The sequence below is a fragment of the Scyliorhinus canicula genome, chromosome 10 (assembly GCF_902713615.1).
Source record: "Scyliorhinus canicula chromosome 10, sScyCan1.1, whole genome shotgun sequence".
Lineage (NCBI taxonomy): Eukaryota > Metazoa > Chordata > Chondrichthyes > Carcharhiniformes > Scyliorhinidae > Scyliorhinus > Scyliorhinus canicula.
In genome coordinates, this window is record NC_052155.1 from 116014346 (window position 1) to 116036525 (window position 22180).

Genomic DNA, 22180 nt, shown 5'->3' on the forward strand with positions numbered 1-22180 from the left:
TTACAGGTACAGAAACGGTAAACAAATATTATTAGCTATTCCTCACTAGCAAGGATAATTGTCTTTCATGAATCCAAAGATGGCCAATGAGGTTGATTCAGGATCTGTTGACTTTATGGCACATAGGGCATTTATTGTTATTTGGGATGTCTGGCCATCTATTGTCAGTTCAGGTGATCTTGGCGTGTTCTTTTCACTGTTCTCACTTTTCCTCTTCATTTTGTTGTCATGTTGGGTCTCAAAATGCAGGAATCCATTCCATATACATTGCGATTTGCAGGGCCCGTTCCTCTTGTGTGTGAGGGCTCGAATCTCTGGTACTCCGTCCCCTGTCTTGGTTCTTTCCTGCTTATTATGGGCTATCTTCTGCGGGGACAAAGATCAGATATGGGGAGGTGCGAGGTGTTAGCCAGTGAATTGTGGGTCGGGAGGGGGTTGGGAATTTGAGACAGGAACTGATGCCAGGAGAGAGGTGGTAACAGGAACTGATGCCAGGAGAGAGGTGGTAAGGAGCTCGGAGGAGGTCATGGTCTTCATCCAATATTGTACGGTGGTCCTTGTCATGCTGCCCGCACTGACAGCTGCTGCCACTGACTCCAGGTGGTATTGGTGACCCTGCTGCTAGTCCTCCGACCCCCTTGGAGGTGAACAGAATATCCCGTCTCACTTTCAGGGACGAGAAGCCTGGCCAGGTTGGCATCGCAAAGCGACGGGCAGGTCTGTGGACTGCCATGCTTGTGTGTTGATTGGGAGTGAGTGGTGAGGGAGCGTTTAAATGCAGCTCCCTCTTGTTAACGCGAGACACTGAGGCTTGAGTCTGGTAAATCAGATGGTAAACAGACAGTAATGGCGAGAGGCTCATAGGGGCTCATTTTCAAATCCGGGCCGCAATTACGTCAATGCGGCCGTCGATAAACACCCTACCAAATGCGCCCCAAATCACACTTAGAAACTTTTCTGTTAACTCGCACCCTACATTTGGTAACAAGTAAAGTGATGAAGCCTGAGGAACAGCCCAAGAGATTACATTAACTAAGAGAAGTCAGGCACAGTTCGATAATACAGTCTGAGATAAGGTCAGGGAAGGGAGCTGGAGATTCAGGAGGATAGTTTGGACAGCAACGCAGGACAGAATTTAATGTCTGGAAAGCTGGTGGCAACCCAGCCACAGTCATTTCTGGGAGCTCCAATAGGATTAAATGCCTGTCAGGACGTTAACTGCTTGCTGGCAGGCTTCTGTGCCTCTAAAGGCGAAAAGCTGACCTCCAAGAGCTGGCCGCCATCTGACTGGTTAGCAGGTCTTTAGTCTCAGCAGTGCCACAGAGAGCTGAATTACTGCTGGGACTGTAGGTGGCTCGAGCTGCAGCATTGATGTGGATCCTGGAAGAGTAGTGGGTGGGGCAGCTTCACCCGGACCACTTAGGCAGACCCCGGCGAGGGCAAGGGGTTGGTATGTGGGGATTGGGTGGAGGGAGACTTTCGGTTGCTGCTGACAGGGCCTTCCGTAGTGTATTGGATGTAGGGTCAAGAGGATGATTCCCACCCTGAGCCCGCAGTGAGGCTACAAGAACGTAAATGGTAGAATACCAGTGGTGGCAGGATGAAGTTCTTACATGGCGCTTCATTGGTCGTTAAGTGTAATTCATCATCAGCCTACCGGCGAGAAGGCTGACTTCGACGTTTCCTGGCCCAAACCTAACTTTGTTTTAAAATTCATTTCAGGGCTGTGGGCATTGCTGGTTAGGCCAGCATTTGTTGCCCATCCCTAGCTGCCCTTCAAAAGGTGGTGGAGAGTTATCTTTATGAATCGCTGCAGTCTTTGCGGTGTAGGTACACCCACTGTGCTATTAGGGAAGGAGTTCCAGGATTTTGACCCAGCGACCGTGAAGGAATGGCGATATATTTCCAAGTCAGGATGGTGAGTGACTTGGAAGAGAACCTCCAGGTAGTGGAGTTCCCAGGTATCTGCTGCTCTTGTCCTTCTAGATGGTAACGATGTGGGTTTTGAAGGTGCTGCCCAAGGTGCCTTGGTGTGTTCCTGCAGTTCATCATGTAGATGATACACACGGCTGCCACTGTTCATCAGTAGTGCAGGAAGTGAAATTTTGTGGAAGGGGTAACAATCAAGTGGGCTGCTTTGGTGTTGAGCTTCTTGAGTGTTGTTGGACCTGCACTCATCCAGGCATTTGGAGAGCATTCTATAACACTCATGACTGCCTTGTAGATGGTGGACAGGCTTTGGGGTGTGAGGAGGCGAGTTACTCGCTGCAGGATTCCTAGCCTCTGACCTACTCTTGTAGCCACAGTATATATATGGCTAGTCCAGCTTCTTGTCAATGGTAACCCCCAGGATGTTGATAGTGGGGGATTCAGCAATGGCAATGCTTTTGAATGTCACGGGGTGATGGTTAGATCCTCTCATGTTAGAAATAGTCATTGCCTGGCACTTGTGTGACATGAGTGTAACTTGTCACTTGTCAGTCCAAGACTTACTCTATTTGTCATGGACTACTTCAATATCTGAGGAGCCGTGAATGGTGCTGAACATTGTGCAGTTCTCAGCGAACATCTCCACTTCTGACCTTATGAAGGAAGGAAGGTCATTGATGAAGCAGCTGAAGATGGTTGGGTCTAGGACACTACCCTGAGGAATTTATGCAGTGACATCCTGCAACTGAGATGATTGACCTCCAACCATGATAACCATCTTCCTTTGTGCCTGGTATGACTCCAACCAGTGGAGAGTTTTCCCCGATTCCCCTTAATTTAGAGAGCAGGAGGGCAGTTAGGCAATTATCTCACCACCCTGTATCTTTCCATCAGTTTATTTGGGACACCCTAGCCTGCCTCCCAGTTTTCTCCCGTATGAGGAATTCCCGCTGCACTTTGCAAGTTAATAAGAGATTGTAATAATAGGAAATTTCTTGCTTAAGACAATCCATGTGTGCTGCAAAGAAGAGGCTTGCCTGGAATACTAAGACAGGAAGGTGACCAATGTTGATAGTTCACATGAGGAGAAATAAGGGGGAGGCACGGTGGTGCAGTGGTTAGCACTGCTGCCACATGGCGCCGAGGAGCCAGGTTCGATCCCGGCCCCAGGCCACTGTCCGTGTGGAGTTGCACATTCTCCATTGCGCGGCTGCCTCCCGCCTGTCGTCACCGGACGTTGCCCATGCTAAATTGCCTCTCCATTGGAAAAAAAAATTGAATACTCTAAATTAATTTTTTTTAAACATGATGAAAAATATAAAGGTTTTTTTTAAAATAACATGCGTACCTCCTCCAAACACAAAGCTAATGCTCTTTTGTATACTTACAATCATTTTGGAAACAAGCAGAATTCATCACGAACATTTATAATATAAATGAAATGCTGACATCATGGTGTAAAAACAATTCAACCAGGTATACTTTCAAAAGAATATCGATTGTTACCATGGTAAATAGATACAACTAAACCCAAATAGGGAGTAAAAGGATTACTGGTAAAGTTGAGGCAGCAATAAGGGATCATTTAAAATGGATTGATTAGGGTTGGGGTGAGAGGAAGGAGGCTGGATCCCAGGCACATTAAACATCAGGTAAAAAATAATCAGCAGATTTATGAACAAACTGGGGTAAATTGCCAACTTATTACTTGGGTATAAAACTAGCATTACGAAAATCCTGCCTGTTACAGAAACCACCCGATTTTCTTTTCAAATGACTTCAATGGATATGAAAGACGGGTGAATTCTGTAATGGGAAGACATTTTTTTTGCTGCTTTTTGGATGGGGGGCACACACTGAACTAGCCTAACAATTGCATGCCAAACATTCTGAGTGAACCTTGCCTCACAGTTATCTAGACGGCAATCAGTTATTTTTCTGCACAATTTTTAGGCTGAGTATTTTGAGTGATTTTAACCCTACTTTTATGAAAGTAGTCCAAAGGAAGGAGAAAATCAAGCTATTCGTGGGGAGTCCTAAAAGTAGCTGTAACTTGCTGTATTATGAACAACCACTTGTCTTACTGCCATATCTATAAGTTTAAAGTCAGTTCCTAAATGTACGCATATTAATTATATATATGGATGCCCAGAATGTTTCCCCTTATGGGAGAGACTAGAACTAGGGGAAACAATTTAAAATGAGTGGTCTCCAATTTAAGATGGAAATGAGGAGAGTTTTTTTCTCTCAGATGGCCATTAGTTTGTGGAGTTCTCTCCCCCAGAGAACGATGGAAGCAGGTTAATTGGTTATTTTTTAATGCTAAGTTCGATAGATTCTTGATTGGCAAGGATAGAAAGGTGTAGACATCTCATTAAATGGTGGAGAAAACTCCTGCTCCAAATTCCTATGTTTGTATGTTTGTTCGTATGTCAATCTCAAAATAACATCATAACAGCTGCTGATGGTCCTACTCCTAATACAATAGGCCAGATTTGCCATTTGAGACACTAAGTGCTGACGCCAGGACTGAATCGGTGGTGTTCTATGACCACGGAAGCGGTGCCGGACCCGAAGTATCAGGATCCATTAATGGGCTAGCACTGGTGGCAGAGGACATTTTTTTGCTAGAGCAATTCCAATGAAAAGCGGTGTCCCATTCACCAGGGTCGGGATTGGCACCCGAGAGGCTGACAAACTTAAGCGCATATAAGCGCTCCATCCCCGACACACACTCAGCCAACACGATGACACCCCGAAGAGCGGCACCCCGGTTTGCAGGAGCTGGAGACACTGCTGGACGCCATGGAGGAGGGGAACCCTGGATGGGAAGGAGGCTGCCACCCGCTGCCGGATCTCAGGCCTGGCTGCAGGTGGCAGAGGACATGAGCGCCGTGGGCCCCACCGCCAGGACAGGCCTCAGTGCCAGGAAAAGCTGCACGACTTCCTCAGGGCAGCCAGGGTGAGTATCCAGCACCATGCCCTGGCACCAACCACCGTCCCATACATTTGTGAACCCCGCACTACTCCCACTTCCCTGCAGGGTGACCGATCCCCACTCTCTCTTTCCCCCCCCCCACCCCCCCCTCCCCCTCCCACAGGAGAAGGTGGTGCACAGCTGCAGGGAGTGATAGATGACTGGAGGGGGCCCGCCGGACCTGTGGCCCCATACTGTTGCAGAGTGCCCAGCACTGAACCTGGTCATTGATCCCAGGGAACGAGCAGTCGTCGAGGCAGCGGTCGGCATCAGAGAACCAAGTGAGCCCTCTCTGAGTTGGGGCTCCCCATGGCACATGTGGCACAACCCCCAAACCACCCCGCCACCCACCACGCCCACACCACCCTACCACACCAACCCCAACCCCCCACCTCCTCCACCCCAACCCCCACACCAGCACAACCCCAGCACCAGACCTCTCGCACACCACTCCAACCCTACCCACACCCTCCACCATCCCAGAGACACTCACCTCCATTGGGCACTTTAGTGAAGAGACTCCTGGAGCGCCATCTGGTGCACACCACACACATGCTGTGGTACTTCAGGAGGAGGTAGGAACCCCCGAGGGGGCGGACGGTCGGAGTGGGGGCCCCGACCCCAAGGACTAGCTGCTGTCTAGATGAGTCTCAGGTGTCTGGAAACGGCCATCCCATTGATGCGGCATCTCCATCCCACCTCCTCCTTGGCCTGTTGGGCGGCCAACTCTCCATCCTCATTGACTGGCTCCTGTTCCTCTGCGGAAACCAAACACGCAACCATGGGCCACAATGGGCAGTCGGTAGGGTGTTCAGCAGGAACGCTGCCTTGCAGGCTGCGGCAATGGCGGTCTGTGCTTGGACGTCCTGGTCTGGGATGTCACACCGACGCATACAGCCTGGTCATCCCCCCCACCCTCTCAGCCAGCCATCAGCGGCAGGACCGGCAGCCTACGGTCGCACCTCTGGGAACATGTCCTACCTCCACTCTCTTCCTCAGCAGCCACTGTACCTGTTTCCCAAATTTTAAAACCGCAAGTGAACCTCATCATCGGTAATTCCTCCTGGTAGAGGGGAAACATTGCAGGATCCCCAGACAATACTGTGACAGGCATGTTAATGATATGCCAACGGCGTTTACTGCACATGTAGCGAAAAATGCATTCACGCAGCTTTCGAGGCACCGGGCATGGCATTCCAGGTGCCCGGCGTCGGCCTTGATTTTCAGCTAACGCACGATTCTCCGCCCGATCGCGTTTCCCAATTATGGCGTCGGCCAACGGAGAATCCCGCCCAATGTCTTTGACACAGATTTGAAACATTGCAAATATTTATTACTGCACAATTCAATCCCCTGATGTTTGATCTGAAATTTCACAGTGGACATGTTGCTTGCGCCAACACCCACCGCATCCCCCCACACCCTGTTGCAAGAGTCGGCCGGCATCCAACGCACCTGAAAGAAGCCCATCATTTTGCTGGTGGGCTAAACAGGCAGTGCAAAGTCTCAGGCAAGCGACCACTCGGATGCGATAACTTTAGAAAAGTTTTCATTTATTCTCCTTACAATATACACCTCCCACTCCCTGAAGGGTGTCTCCGCACCTGGGCTTGGGTATTTATGTCCCAGCAGTCCTAGGAAAGGGGGGGTAGCCCCGCCCCCTCATCTGAGTAAATCGTACTCAGGTGAGGCCACAGAGACTCTGAGGTTGAAGATCCTTGGGCCTCCTGTCGGGTTATAACAAGCCGAGAGTAGAATTTCCACCCCTCAGCGGGAAGATATTCCACCCTCAAAGGCTACCAGCCAATGATATGCAAACGGCAGCTGGAGCAGTCCCAGCAGCTCCAGAACTGAGCAGTGGAACTGCAAGGAGGTCCAAATGCTTCTGGGGATACAAAGGTGCTGAGAGGTGAGTGAGCAAAGAGGCTGGAAAGTGGCGAGAGGGCAGAGGCAGAGGGCATTGTTCAGGTATTAAATGAATCCTTTGTATGTGTTGTTACCAAGGAAGAAGATGTCATCCAGGCCCTTTTGAAGGAGGATGCAATTAAGATACTTAAAACAGCTTAAAATGGAGCAGGAGGAAGTATTGGATAGGCTGTCTGTACTTAAAATAGACAAGGCACCAGGACTGGATGAGATGCACCCAAGGATACTGAGGGGAATGAGAATGGAAATTGCAAAGGCAGTGGCCTTAATTTTTCACTCTTTGTTTGCCTCAGGTGCCAGAGGACTAGAAAATTTCAAACACTACACCCTTGTTAAAGAAAGGTTGCAAAGATAAGGACAGTAATTACAGGTCAGTCAGTTTAACTTCTGTGGTGGGGAACCTTCCAGAAATAATTCACGACAAAATTAATAGTCACTTGGACAAATGTGGGTTAATTAAAGAAAGCCAGCATGATTTCTTATGGGAAAATCATGTTTTAACTAACTTGCTGGAGTTTTTTGAAGAGGTAACAGAAACGGTTGATCAGGACAATGCTGTTGATATGGTGTAAATGGATTTCAAAACGGCATTTGATGCACTGCCTCACTTGTGAGCAAAGTTATAGCTTGTGGAATAAAAGTAGCCGAGATACAGAATTGGCTGAGTGACAGGAAACAGAGAGTATGGTTAATGGAAGTTTTTTGGAAGGTTTATAGTGGAATTCCCCAGGGCACAGTTTGGTATCCTTGCTTTTCGCGATATGTATTAATGAACTAGATCTTGGTATTCAGGGTACAATTTCAAAGTTTGCAGATGATATGAAACTTGGAGGCATTGTGAACCATAAGGAGAACAGTGTAGAACTTCAAAAGGACATAGATAATTTGGTGGGCTGGTGGCAGATGCAGTTCAATGTGGAGAAATATGAAGTGATTCATTTTGGTAGGAGGAACATGGAGAGGCAATATAAAATAATAGGGCACATTCTAACTGGGGTGCAGAATCAGAGGAACCTGGGTATAGGTGATTGAAGGCGGCAGGATAGGTTGAGAGAGTGGTTAATAAAGCATACGGTATCCTTGGCTTTGTGAAAAGGTGCACAGAGTATGAAGATAGGTTGGTGAAGTTGGGAGTGTTTTCCTTGGAGAAAAGAAGGCTGAGAGGAGATTTGATAGAGGTATTCAAAATCATGGGGGATCTGGGCAGGGTAGATAGGGAGAAACTTTTTCCACTCATGAAAGGATCAAGGACAAAAGGTCACAGACTTAAAGTAGTTGGTAAATAAAATAAAAAGTGACCTTTTCACACAGCTAGTGGTTAAGGTCTGTGATAGATTACTGATTTATTGATTCATTAATTTGTTTGGTGCCTTTAAGGACTGATTGAACATATAGCCAGGGAATAGAAGCATTCAAAAACACCCTGGGCGGGAGTCTCTCATCCCGCGACAGAGTGTCCATGCCGTCGTAAACACCGACGTGTTTTACGACGGCGAGAATGGGCCACTCCCAGGACTAATTCTGGCCCCTACAGGGGGCCAGCACAGCTTTGCGGAGAATCACATGCCGGCGTCAGAATCCCGCCCCCTGTCTGCAAAAAGATAGTCAATGTTTCAGATAATGAATAAACAATCAAACTTTGGTGCCATGTCTGCAGAAATTCAAATATTGTTTTATAAAAAGTTTCAGAGATGTTTCATGTCATGAATAAAATTGTTGTATTCCAGTGCATTTAGTAATGAAAATGTATCAAATACTTAGCAACAGGAAGGTTAATGGCTAGTTGTGGCTGAGCACCTTATCTTCATAAGATGAGGTGGCACATATACACTGAATTAATTTATGATGGACATTAGTAAACCTTAAGTAATGACCAATGATGGATTAACAGATCATTTTCTAAGTAACAGACATCCATTTGAACAAATTAGGAGGTTTCAGCTGAGAATTAGAAGCCAATGAGAGTAAATGAGGGATTAGACCATAGATATGGATTCTCTTAAAAGTAAGACCGCGTGGGCGAGTTTCCGTTCTTGAATCCCTGCCTTCCTGAATTCTTGAATCATCTATTTCTTATACTTTTCTTATGCTTTTATATTTAATGCTTTTTGCTATATCCTGACCAATTTATGTATCATTTGATCTACATTTTGATTTAGTTCTTATGCAAGTGTATTAAAGTGAATAATTGGACACCTCCGATCAACGGGACTATTGATTTTTATTAGAAGATAGGATAAGAGATCCTACTGTCTGGAGAGTGTGGTGGAGGCAGGTTCAATTGAAGCAGTCAAAACGGAATTAGACTGCAATCTGAAAAGGAAGAATGTGCAGGGTTGTGGAAAGAAGTCAGGGGAATGGTACAAATGGAATTGTTCATTCATTAAGATAGTGCTGATCCGATGGGCTGAATGGTTTCTGTGATTCTGGTAACAAATTCAATTGACTGTTAATGAGTTATTTAAAATGGTGGGCAGCCTAGTGATCTTGGACCCACCCACTGACTGTGTTATTGTAGATAGCTTGGGAATGGGTGGGAAAGTGGTGTGGGTTTGCCGCCTTTTGTGTTTCACGTGTGTCCTCCTGCTGAAAACAGCCCAGTGGGGGCTGTAAAATCTAGCCCTAGTTTTTGTTGGTGGGTTAAGTTAAAATTACCCCCAAGAACATTTATGAACAACAAACTAGTATATTGAAAGAATCTGAGGGACAAAAAATAGGTGGGTGAGATCAAGAGTAGAAGTTCAGGAATCAAAAGGGTTACAAATTACAGTTAAGAGAAATAAAGATAGCCAAGCATGGACATTGGAAGCAAAGACCCAACAGCCTTGCCCTGGCAACAATTATGGAGATATTGAGCTTAAAAACAGAAGTGGAAGAAGAAAAAGCAGACTGATGGATAACATTGCGATGTGGACTGAGGAAGGGTTGAGGAAAGCCAGAGAAGATGCAAAATTCTGTGAATGGCCACTAAGCGTACGGTCAAAATGAACATACAATGAAACGTAATGTGTTTTTCTGAATTTCCTCTCTCCACTAGGAATGCTGCTATTCCTTTTGTTTAAAATTGTTTAACACCTCTAAAATGTGGGGAAACTAATTTCAAGTAAATGCATTAAATACTGGTCCTTGGCATTTGAACTCTTCACCACTGTAAACATTTTCCTTAGATCAGTTTTGTCCAGGCAGAAGTCAGCACTAAGAGGGAAACTAAGCGACCAACAGAGGAATGGGGGGGGGGGGGGGGGAGAACACCACATCTCTATAAATAAGAAATGACTTTATTTGTAAATACCAGGTACACCTGACCTGTTACTCTGTAAAAACTGGAAAATACCAATAAAAAATATTTTAAAACAAAAGTTTTGTCAATTTCTTTGTTACCTCTAAAAACGTGAAGTCGGTCACCTCAAAGTTTCTTTTCCTGAGAAAATAAGTCTACCTAACCTTTTCGAATAAGCACAAATGATTTCAGTTGAGGCTTGAACAGTGCCTTATGCCATTTATATTTGTCCCCTAATTTCTCCGCTAATGCAAGTTTATTTGTCTTTTAATTTAAAAAAAGAAACACTTGCATTTAGATAGCACCTTTCACAGCCACAATGACAGCCACACCTTTCATGCCAATTAATTACTTTCGAAGTGCAGTAATTCCTACAGTGCTGGTAAATGTGGCAGCCTATTTGACAAAGCAAGGTCCTACAAACACATAGATAACAGGAAATTCTCTTTTTTAATGGTATTTGTTGAAGATTAAATGTTGGCAAAACAACTCCAGTGCTCTTCTGATATTGGTGCTACAAAATCTGTTAAGTATGTCAGAAAAAGCAAATGGGAGCCTCTTCCAAAAGAGAGAGGACCTCCAACAATGTAGCACTCTCTATGCTGCACTGAAGTATATTAGCTATTGTCCTGAAATAGGGCTTGATTAGGTGATCTTTTAACGCAGAGTTCTGTCAATCACTAAGGCTGACACCTTTTTAACTTTACAAGTGGTCTTGACAGTTTTATCGATTTTACTCCTTGGATCTTATGGTTAATAAAACTGCACCAAAGTTCCATTTGACACATACTAGTCTAAAAGCTCCTGATGATCATTTTAGCAGAGGGTCTCTCAAGAACTTTACATACCATTTATCTATCTGCCATTTTAACTGGTTAAGATCTCCAATAAACTAACAGAAAATAAAGTGAAATGAAAGAATTAGCCTTTTGACAACTGATACCATTACAGTAATATTTGACGCCTACTTACTTGGTTTCTTGCTCCCATAACAATTATTTCACATTGAATTGCATCTGCCACCCACTTATTCAGTTCTAAATCCTTCTCTAATCAGGCTGCATAGCTATTTATTATTTGTTCTGCCTTCTACATTGGGTATTATCTGCTTCCATATATTTAATCAAAGCGAAGAAAAATAATTACAGTGTTCTATTAATGTATACCAATCTTGAGTATCACTGAAAAATGAGACAGTTTGTCAAAGCTTTTCATCTTGAACTCATCAGGACAATTGATAAGAATAACAATGTAAGGAGAAACAACAAATTTATACTGTATTTGAACAGAGCGCTGATTCGTTGGCAAACGGACACTGATTGGTGGCGATGTTGCCAGAGAGAATGCACCAGTTGAAGGTGACTGATAATACATGTTTTTGTACATTGGCACAGTGGTTAGCACTGGAACTACGGCACTGAGGACCCAGATTTGAATCCTGGCCCTGGGTCACTGTTCGTGTGGTGTTTGCACATTCTCCCCGTGTCTGCGTGGGTTTCACCCCCATAACCCAAAGATGTGCAGGTTAGGTGGATTGGCCATGCTAAATTGCCCCTTAATTGGAAAAATAATAAATAATTGGGTAGTCTAAATTTATAATAAAAAAATACATTTGGCTCTTCTTTGCAGACAAAAAGAACTTGTACACACATTGTGCCCATTTCAGCTAAAATAAATAAGTGACAGCCATTCGCTGATTCATTCCACAGTGCAATGCCATGACCAATCAGAATCAAGCTGCATGTTTAAATTTCAAACAATGTTTGGCAGTTAACTGTCAGTCACCTTTAACTGGTGCACTCTCCATGGCAATGCTTCTACCAATCAGAGTCCATTTGCCAACCAATCAGGACTCTTTTCTCACACAATACAAATTTGTTGTTGCCCTTACATTGGTATGCTTGCCAATTGTCCTGATGAACGAAAGATGAAAAGCTTCAATAAAATCCAATAAAATCAGAAATACCCAAGTATTGATCATTTGCATACTAATCTGTACTTACATTTCAATGGATCCATTTTCTACCTTGACTGCACCCTCCACTGGGTCGAGTCCTTGTTCAGACAGCTGCTTCAAGGCACTTAAAGCTGCCTGCGGAACCAGAAAGCAAACCTAGGTAAGCCTCACTGCATGCTCAATTTTGAAAAATGTTTATATAATGTTTCTTCCTCATTCAATTCCCAGAAGCTATAGATTTTGGCTGAAATTTGACTGGAACACCATGGGTGCTGCCATTGGGAGTAAAAGCAGTTCCTGAGCCAGTGTGGACTGACGGCTGAGGCAATTTCATGGGTGGTGGTCATTTAAGAGGATGCCACTGGGACTACTGTCCAATTAAGGTTGGTGACCTGCCTCTCCGGGCTGCTGCCAGATGCCTCCATATTGATGTACCCTCGTAAGTATGTAAAAAAGCTTTGTTTTATGCAAGAGCCAGGCAGACAGATCCTTGTGAAATGCAGGGTTGAACCCTCCAGCAATGATACATATGTACATATGGAAGTACAAATTAGGAGCAGTAGGAGGCACTTGCCCCTCGTGCCTGCTCTGCTATTCAATCAGGTCATGGCTGATCTGACTGCAACCTCAATCCCACATTCCTGTCTATCCCTGATAACCTTTCACACCTTTTTATTCAAGAATCTATCTAGCTCTGCTTTAAAAATAGTCAGTCTCAGCTTGCACTGCCTTTTGAGGAGGAGGGATCCAGAGACCCTCTGAGAGAAAATATTTCTCCTGCAAAAGACGTGACCATTGCCAATGGTGGGTCTCACCGTGAGCAGTAGAAAGGAGGGCCGCTGGGAAAACGCTGGGGACTACTTTGGCATAGTTCGCAGACTCACCATGTGGTAGGAGGTCATTTCAAGGCTGGTAAAATCCCACAGGGTTGTAAAATGACTGTCAAAAGGCAAATTAAGTAACTTAATTGGCTGTCTGCCTCTAGTCATAGGTGAACAAAGAGCAAAAAAAGGTACAGCACAGGAACAGGCCCTTCGGCCCTTCAAGCCTGCGCCGACCATGCTGCCCGTCTAAACTAAAATCATCTACACTTACGGGTCCGTATCCCTCTATTCCCATCCTATTCATGTATTTGTCAAGATGCCCCTTAACGGGCAGCACGGTGGCCTAGTGGTTAGCACAACCGCCTCACGGCGCTGAGGTCCCAGGTTCGATCCCGGCTCTGGGTCACTGTCCATGTGGAGTTTGCGTATTCTCCCCGTGTCTGCGTGGGTTTCGCCCCCACAATCCAAAAATGTGTAGAGTAGGTGGATTGGCCACGCTAAATTGCCCCTTAATTGGAAAAAATAATTGGGTAATCTAAATTAAAAAAAAAAAAGATGCCCCTTAAACGTCACTATCGTCCCTACTTCCACCACCTCCCCCAGCAGCGAGTTCCAGGCACCCACTATCCTCTGTGTAAAAAACTTGCCTCGTACATCTCCTCTAAACCTTGCCTCTCGCGCCTTAAACCTATGCCCCCTAGTAATTGACCCCTCTACCCTGGGAAAAAATGTCTGACTATCCACCCTGTCTATGACCCTCATAATTTTGTAGACCTCTATCAAGTCGTCCCTCAACCTCCTTTGTTCCAGTGAGAAAAAACGAAGTTTATTCAACCTCTCAAGGTGCTTGAGTTGCTGCCTTTGATAGTATCTGTGGTGGTGGGAATTCATCAGAATTCCCTTTAGTGGGGCAGCACGGTGGTGCAGTGGGTTAGCCCTGCTGCCTCACGGCGCCGAGGTCCCAGCTTCGATCCCGGCTCTGGGTCACTGTCTGTGTGGAGTTTGCACATTCTCCCCGTGTCTGCGTGGGTTTCGCCCCCACAACCCAAAGATGTTCAGGTTAGGTGGATTGGCCACGCTAAATTGCCCCTTAATTGGAAAAAATGAATTGGGTACTCTAAATTTATTTAAAAAAAGAATTCCCTTTAGTGACCTTTCCTTGCCATCTTACCACCTATCTCCCAGCTCATATCCAGAGACTTGGAAACACTCATTCCCACCTTAAACCTTATAATCAATACTTACCCTGGAACACAGCATAAGTAATTGTACTAAATATATTATTGAGGATTAAGTCGGATATACAGCACAGAGACAGGCCAACCAGCCCAACTAGTCCTTGCCAGTGTTTATGCTCAACTCAGTCTTTATTCTACAATCCTTATATTTTGCTGCTATCTAGCAGTAGAATGTGCACCATTGGATAATTTATCATGCACTATGAATAAGGGCCTGATTTATTATAAGGGACGTAAGTCATCAAACTCAAAATGTTCGCAATTTAATTACTTCAGTAATTTGCAAATACACATGAAAAATGCAGACACTGTAGGTTTCCAGATTGGTTTTGAGCTCATTCCAGAAAATTAGTTGACTCAGCCTGCGTTCCCCACGTTACTTAGTGAGTGAACCTTAACCATGCAGGAAGTGGTTCATACCAAAAGGGAAGTAACAAACAAAATATTAGATATAGTCAGGGTTTTGTTGAGGAAAAGGGATTTTAATACTGGCTTACTTACATTTATTAAAAACTACCAGTACAGAAAAAATAGCGAAAGACTCCAAAGCAGGGCAGCACGGTGGCCTAGTGGTTAGCACAACCGCCTCACGGCGCCGAGGTCCCAGGTTCGATCCCGGCTCTGGGTCACTGTCCGTGTGGAGTTTGCACATTCTCCCCGTGTCTGCGTGGGTTTCACCCCCACAACCCAAAAATGTGCAGAGTAGGTGGATTGGCCACGTTAAATTGCCCCTTAATTGGAAAAAATAATTGGCTAATCTAAATTTAAAAAAAAAAAGACTCCAAAGCAAAAATATGCAAAAGGCAATTTAACAAATGGAGCCACGACCCACCAGTACCTTAATTCCCCCACCACTGCATCTAATTACATTTTGAACAATTCCAGTGTTTCTGCCTCTATTATTTTGTTTCTGGATTATTTCAAATATTAGTCTTAGCATTTAGAAGTTATTATCCTTGATATTTGCAATATTTGTTTATATTTATTTCTATATCTGTTCTTTTGTTCCATTTTTGGCATACTTTGAAATAGTCATCTGGTTCTATCTTGATTATATATTTAATCATGCTGCACTTTACTGTAATCTGAATTCTAAATATTGTTACACTTCAGGATGTTGATTAATTGTACTTAGTATTACTATTTGAACTTATGACCTTATCTTTTAAAAGATCTAAGTTTTCCTTTTCATAGAATCAACCCCATATATATTGCTTGGAACAGTATAGTTTCTAAAATTAAGAAGGGAAGCAAGCACAACTAGCTATCCATCAGTTTGAGCAAACATTGTTTCAGGAGAATATGTACCTAAATGGGGATGAAAAGTAAATGTTTATAAAAGTATTGGAGAACATTTTAACCTTCTGTCTTCACTATACAGTGGCTTGTTTCACAATTAAAATAAATTAAGATACTTATAAAAATTCTAATAGATGACAGGACAGGCTGTATAGTTTACCTCCATATCCCCATTACTGCACACCATCCAGTGACTTCTACTCTAAACAGCATGTATGTGTACACAGATTAAGGAGAGAATTGGACTTGATCCTAAAGGACCAGACAATCACTGTTGAGATTTGTGAATGGAGAACAGCAGCTTCAGAGAGGTAATAGAAAGCACCCTGCACCTCTGGAATTGAGCCCAGCATGAATCCAAGTAAAAGAAGCACTGCTTTGTTGGAGGAAACAAGAACAATGCTGGCATACAGGGCAACCCCACTGTCCACTGGGTTGTCTCCAGCGCCGATGCTCATGAATCGCACTCTGAGGACCACAGTTCCAGCCATCCATGTTTCAGACCTTGACCACCTCATGGTTTTACAAAAAATGCAGCAGTCCCGGACCCAACAGAAGGCCACATATGATGCTCATGACCATGACACGGATCTACCCGAGCTGGCTCCAGCCGATCATGTTCGCGTCCAGTTGCCTGAGGGCGGCTGGTCAGCCACAGCTGTTGTTGTCAAACAAGTTGCCCCAAGGTCTTTCCTTGTCCGCATGGCTGATGGCTCCCTGCTACGGCGCAATAGATGGGCATTGCGAAGAGTTCCACACCCACCACCTGACCGCAGTGCTCCGCCGGCCATCATACTTCCTCCGGACATACCCTGCCACGAGGCCACCAATCTGCCAGAGATCCTGCCGGCCCACCCGACCACCGCGATGGCAGCGATCCCATCTATCCACGTGCAGGAGGCTCCTGATCCACCTCTGCGGCGATCGACAAGTATTCGTCGCCCACCGCAAAGACTGAATCTGTAGACTGAACTTTTGCAAATTTTGTGACTGAATTCATCGATTTAACCTTTGTAAATATTGCTTCGTTTGCCATGTATCTGCACTATCGACACCTTCCCATGTATATACGTTTGTTCAAACACCGTTTGTATATAGTCAGGCATATATATACGTATACATACCTCAGTATTTATTGAACTAAAAAAAAACATCGAACCAACCTGCCTAACACATCAACACCATCCCGTTGTGCCGTAGTTGGAGGGTGCTGTGCATGTGGTGCTGTGGAAGGTAAGGTAGTCGGGTGGTGTGGGAGGTGAGGGTGCTGGGTGGTGAGGTGTGTCAGTACGGTGTTGCCTGTGCCCCTGCTCAGAGAGCCCCAACTCCCTAGTTGGTGAAACGTGCGGCTATTAACGCCTTGCGTGCGCGCTGCCCAAGCCGGTGGCATCGTGCTGTCTTCCGTCCATAACCTACCCCCATGTCGCGTCTGTTGCCCCCCTCGTCCCCATCCTCCTCATATGGAGAGGCTTCCCCTCCAGTGGCCTCCCCCTCTGCCCCCCCCCCCCCCCACCCCACCCCACCCCACCCCACCCCTTCACCTCCTCCTCCACCAGCACATCGCCCCTCTGCTGGGCAATATTGTGGAGGATGCACCAGACAAGGATGATGCAGCCGACCCTCTCCGAATGGTACTGGAGGGCCCCTCCAGAGCAGTCCAGGCACCTGAAGCGCATCTTCAGCAGCCCAAAGCTCCTCTCGATCACCCCCTGGTTGCTGCATGGGCCTCATTGTAGCGGGTCTCTGCGTCGGTCTGTGGCCTCCAGATAGGCGTCATCAGCCATGACCGCAACGGGTAACCATTGTCACCCAGCAACCAGCCCCGCAGGCTCTCGAACATGGAAGGGATGAACGATTGTGCTATTGTGAACACATCATGTACACTGCCAGGGTAGAGCACAGACGTGCGTTATCTTCATGCAGTGGCCACAGACCACCTGAATGTTCATGGAGTAGGACACCTTTTTGTTCATGAAGGCATCCCTGTTCTCCGCTGGAGGCCGCATGGCGACGTGCACCCCATCAATCGCCCCCTGCACCATGGGTATTCCTACCACGGCAGCGAATCCTGCTGCCCGGTCATTCTGGTGGGCGAGGTCCACTTGAAATTGTATGTAGCGGTCCGCGATATTGTAAAGGGCGTCAGTCACCGCACGGATGCACCTGTGCACGGATGGCTGAGAGATGCCGGAGAGGTCCCCACTTGGCGACTGGAATGATCCTGACGCATAAGTTAAGGGCCACCATTACCTTGACGGCCACCAGGAGAGCATGTCCTCCCCCAGTCCCACATGGTGCCTGGTGTGGCATAAGGTGGCAAATATGAGCGACCGTTTCATCCCGAGTCTCCTCCTGCATGCCCTGTCCGGCAGGTCTTCGAAGGACATGTGGCGCCGGTAGACATGTGGCCTCATGGGGTGCCTCCGCTGCCTTGGCGCCAACACCACCTGCTCATCATGCTCCTCCTCCACGTCGGTGTTGTCATCCCGAACATGCCATTCGTTAATCTGGTCGACGTGTGCCTCGGCCTCCACATGCGCAGATCAGACAGGCGGCCCTGCAGCCTCAGCGACTCCCACCTGGCCAGTTGCAGCCTGTCCCTCTGCTGCAGCCCTTTGAAGTAAATGCTTCAGCGCTCAAAGGGCCGGGAGGCCTTTACCAGGCGGGCCTTGTCTGGCCGGTAGAAATGCGGTTCGCACTCCGCGCAGGCTTGGCAGTCCCTGGTCATTGCCTTGACCTGCTCAGTGGAGAAGGGCAGATGAAGTGGGTAAGCCGGGTGACCCCCGGGTGACAGAGGATAGCCTGAAGTCGGTCATCTTGCGCGCTGGCGCATGTGCCGCGGGACAGGGCATCTGGGGGCTCGTTGAGCTTCCCAGGACGATATTTGATATCATAATTGGAGGTGGAGAGTTCGATCCTCCACCTCAAGATTTTGTCATTTTATATTTTGCCCCGTTGTGCGTTGTCAAACATGAAGGCGACCGACTGCTGGTCGGTGACGAGGGTGAACCTCCTACCGGCTAGGTAGTGCCTCCAATGCTGCACGGCTTCCACTATGCCTTGTGCTTCCTTCTCGACTGAGGAGTGTCGAATTTCGGAAGCGTGGAGGGTCCTAGAGAAGAATGCTACTGGCCTGCATGCCTGGTTGAGTGTGGTGGCCAGTGCATTGCGGCCTTGGTGATGTCGGCCTTGGTGTGGCGCACGGGCCTCATCCGTCAGGGGAAAAATGGTGGTTTGAATAAGTGAGCGGGCTTTGTCTGCATAGTTGGGGGCCCACTGGGCGTAGTAGGAGAACAGCCTCAGGCATCGTTTTAGGGCCTTGAGGCTGTGGGGAGGGGGAGTTCTGTGAGGGGGTGCATACAGTCTGCGTCGGGCCCTAGGACTCCGTTCTCCATGACGTAGCCGAGGATGGCCAGTCGGGTTGTGGGGAAGACACACTTTTCTTTGTTGTATGTAAGGTTGAGGGTTTGGGAGGCCTGGAGGAACCTCTGAAGGTTGGCGTCATGGTCCTGCTGGTCATGGCCGCAGATGGTCACATTGTCCAAAGACGGGTATGTAGCCCGCAAACCGTACTAGTCCACCATTCGATCCATCGTTCTCTGAAAGACCGAGACCCCGTTAGGGACGCCGAAGGGGACTCTGAGGAAGTGGAAGAGTCAGCCGGCTGCTTCGAAGGCAGTGTAGTGGCCCTCTTCCAGGCGGATTGGGAGCTGGTGGTGGGCCGACTTCAGATCGACCGTTGAGAACACATGGTACTGCGCGATCTGGTTGACCATCTCCGCTATACAGGGGAGCAGGGGAGGGGGTACGCATCCAGTTGTGTGAACCGGTTAATTGTCTGGCTGTAGTCCACAACCATCCGATTCTTTTCTCCGGTCCGGGCGACCACCACTTGCGCTCTCCAGGGGCTGTTGCTGGCCTCAATGATCCCTTCACTCAACAGTCGCTGGACCTCCAACTTGATAAAGGTCATGTCTAGTGAACTGTACCGCCTGCTCCTGGTGGCAATGAGCTTACAGTCAGAAGTGAGGTTCGCAAAGAGTGAAGGGGGGGTGGGGGGGGGGGAGACCTTGAGGATCGCGAGGCTGCATAAGGTATGGGGGGGCAAGGGCCGCCAAACTGTAGGGTCAGGCTTCGGTGATTACATTTGAAGTCCAATCCGAGCAGTAGGGGGGCACAGAGGTGGGGAGGGCGTAGAGCTTGAAACGAGTGTACTCAGGGCCCTGCATCGCGAGATTGGCGATACAGTACCCCCGGATCTGAACCGAATGGGAACCGGAGGCAAGGGAGATTGTTTGGGAGGCTGGGTAGGTGTGGAGGGAGCAGCGCCTTACCGTGTTGTGGTGGATAAAGCTCTCCGTGCTCCCGGAGTCGAAAAGGCAGGGTGTCTCGTGCCTGTTGTCCCGGACGACCATCATGGAGTTCTGCAGCTGTTTTGGCTGCGACTGGTCGAGGGTGACTGCGCCCAGCTGCAGGTAGCCTGTGTGGTCGGTGGAATCACAAGATGGTGGCCCCCATGAGACGGACGTGTCGGGCTGGGTTGAAGGTGGTGACCATGATGGCCGCCCCCATCGGTGGCACGTGTCGGTCGGTGCCGGAGCCGGTGGCCAAGATGGCGGCCCCCATGAGTCGCACGAGGCTGATGACGTGTCTGAAGAGGGCGTTCCGGGCAGGCACGCAGCCACATTGCGGGGTCTGCGGGCCTGCAAGCCCATGGGTCGGGCCTGGTGCGTTTTCAATTTCTGGGCCTTAGGTCGGCCCAGACAGACTCTAGCGAAGTGCCCCTTTTTCCCACAGTCGCTGCGACTGAGATTTGATGGCTCACCCGAGCGTGGAGGAGTCGCAGCTTGAGGGTCTCAGTGGGAGGCATTGTGGAGGAGTCGAGGTAGGCCTCGAAGCATCGAAGCCAATGTTCGAATATCTCTTTGGCTTCCGACGGACGCGCGTCGAGTTCGCGCTTGTCTGGCTTTAGAGCGGCTTCCATGGTGCTGTCAATTATTAATTGATGTACCATCAATTCACCGAGAGACTGAGAGTGGTGAACATTCGGCTTTATTAATCATGAACTTGCCAGAGTCGGTTGTACAAATGAGTGCCACCCACAAGTGGCCGGTCTATATATTACCCCGGTGAGGGCGGGGCCACTGGGGTTACAGTACAGGACCTGGAAGTAGCTCATATCACCACTTCCAGGTCATAGGTTACAGTATCATACAGACAGCTCATGCATTAGGCGAATACATTCACCACAGTAGACCAACATATGAGGGAGAAAGGAATTAAAGGTTATGAAGTTAGATGGAGATGGTTGGGAGGACAGTTGTGTGGAACATAAATGCCCACATAGGCCTATTAGGCTGAATGGGACTGCTTCTCTGCTGTACATACTTTATAACTATGTCAATAAGTCTTAAACTGCTGGAACGATTGCCCATAATAGACTGTCCCTGAAAATTAATGTCTCTGTTTTTGTAAATATCTAGTTCATATGTTTTAGATGATTTAGAATATTACTTATAGTTTTAGGAATTAAAGTTTCAACTGAAGATAAATGGGGGTATTTGGTTGAGAAACTGGGAAGAGCAGTTCTGATATAAATGCAAATCAAACAAACCTAAAGCAATTAGCAATCAAAAGATTGGGGCCAGAAAGGGGAATACCGGGTTGCTGCTGGTAGGGTCAAGAAGGAGCTGGTGGGGGCTGGGGGGACAGAGGTGAGGGGTTGTCGCTATGGGGACGGGGTCGAGCAGGGGATGCTGGCCTGGGGCAGGCAGTCGACGGGCTATGGCTAGCCGACGGGGGAGGGGGGCGGGTCGCCCTCTGATCCGGTTGGTCACCTGGAATGTGAGAGGGTTGAATGGGCCGGTGAAGCGGTCAAGTGTACTGGCTCACCTGAAGGGGCTAAAGGCGGATGTGGCAATGCTTCAGGAGACCCACCTGAGGGTGGCGGACCAGGTCCGCCTGAGGAAGGGATGGGTGGGGCAGGTTTTCCACTCGGGGTTGGATGTGAGGAACCGGGGAGTGGCAATTCTGGTGGGGAAAAATGTGTTGTTTGAGGCATCGGAGGTGGTGGCGGATAAGGGGGGTAGGTATGTGATGGTTAGGGGCAGGCTACAAGGAGAGAAGGTGGTACTGGCTAGTGTGTATGCCCCAAATTGGGACGATGCGGGCTTTATGAGGCATATGTTGGGACGGATCCCGGATCTGGAGGCGGGAGGTCTGATCATAGGGGGGGACTTTAATACGGTGTTGGATCCTTCACTGGATCGGTCCAGCTCTAGGACGGGTAGGAGGCCGGCGGCGGCCAAGGTACTGAGAGGGTTTATGGATCAGATGGGTGGAGTGGATCCATGGAGGTTTGTGAGGCCGAGGGCACGCGAGTACTCTTTCTTCTCCCACGTACATAGGGTCTACTCTCGGATAGATTTCTTCGTGGTGAGTAGGGGACTGATTCCGAGAGTGGAGGAGGCCGAGTATTCGGCCATTGCAATCTCCGACCACGCTCCGCATTGGATAGAGTTGGAGATGGGGGAGGTGCGAGACCAACGTCCATTGTGGCGGTTGGATGTGGGGTTGTTGGCGGAGGAGGAGGTGTGTAGGAGGGTCCGGGCAAGTATTGAGGGGTACCTTGAGGTGAATGATACGGGGGAGGTTCAGGTGGGGATGGTCTGGGAAGCCCTGAAGGCAGTAATTCGTGGGGAGCTGATATCAATCCGGGCACACAGGGAGAGGAGCGAGAGGAGTGAGAGG

The 22180-nt window shown here is 47.8% G+C and overlaps 1 protein-coding gene across 7 annotated transcripts in view; it reads right to left on the reverse strand.

The window, feature by feature from the left end:
• Positions 1 to 22180, reverse strand: part of stau2 (staufen double-stranded RNA binding protein 2) — a 459368-nt gene that overhangs the window by 3057 nt on the left and 434131 nt on the right. For 5 of the 7 annotated variants that reach the window (XM_038809615.1, XM_038809614.1, XM_038809613.1 and 2 more), the window contains one exon: positions 12116 to 12204. The exons of the other annotated variants lie outside the window; for them this stretch is intronic. In XM_038809615.1, coding sequence (XP_038665543.1) covers positions 12116 to 12204 — 89 coding nt within the window. The remainder of the gene's footprint in view (positions 1 to 12115; positions 12205 to 22180) is intronic. 7 annotated transcript variants of the gene reach the window in all.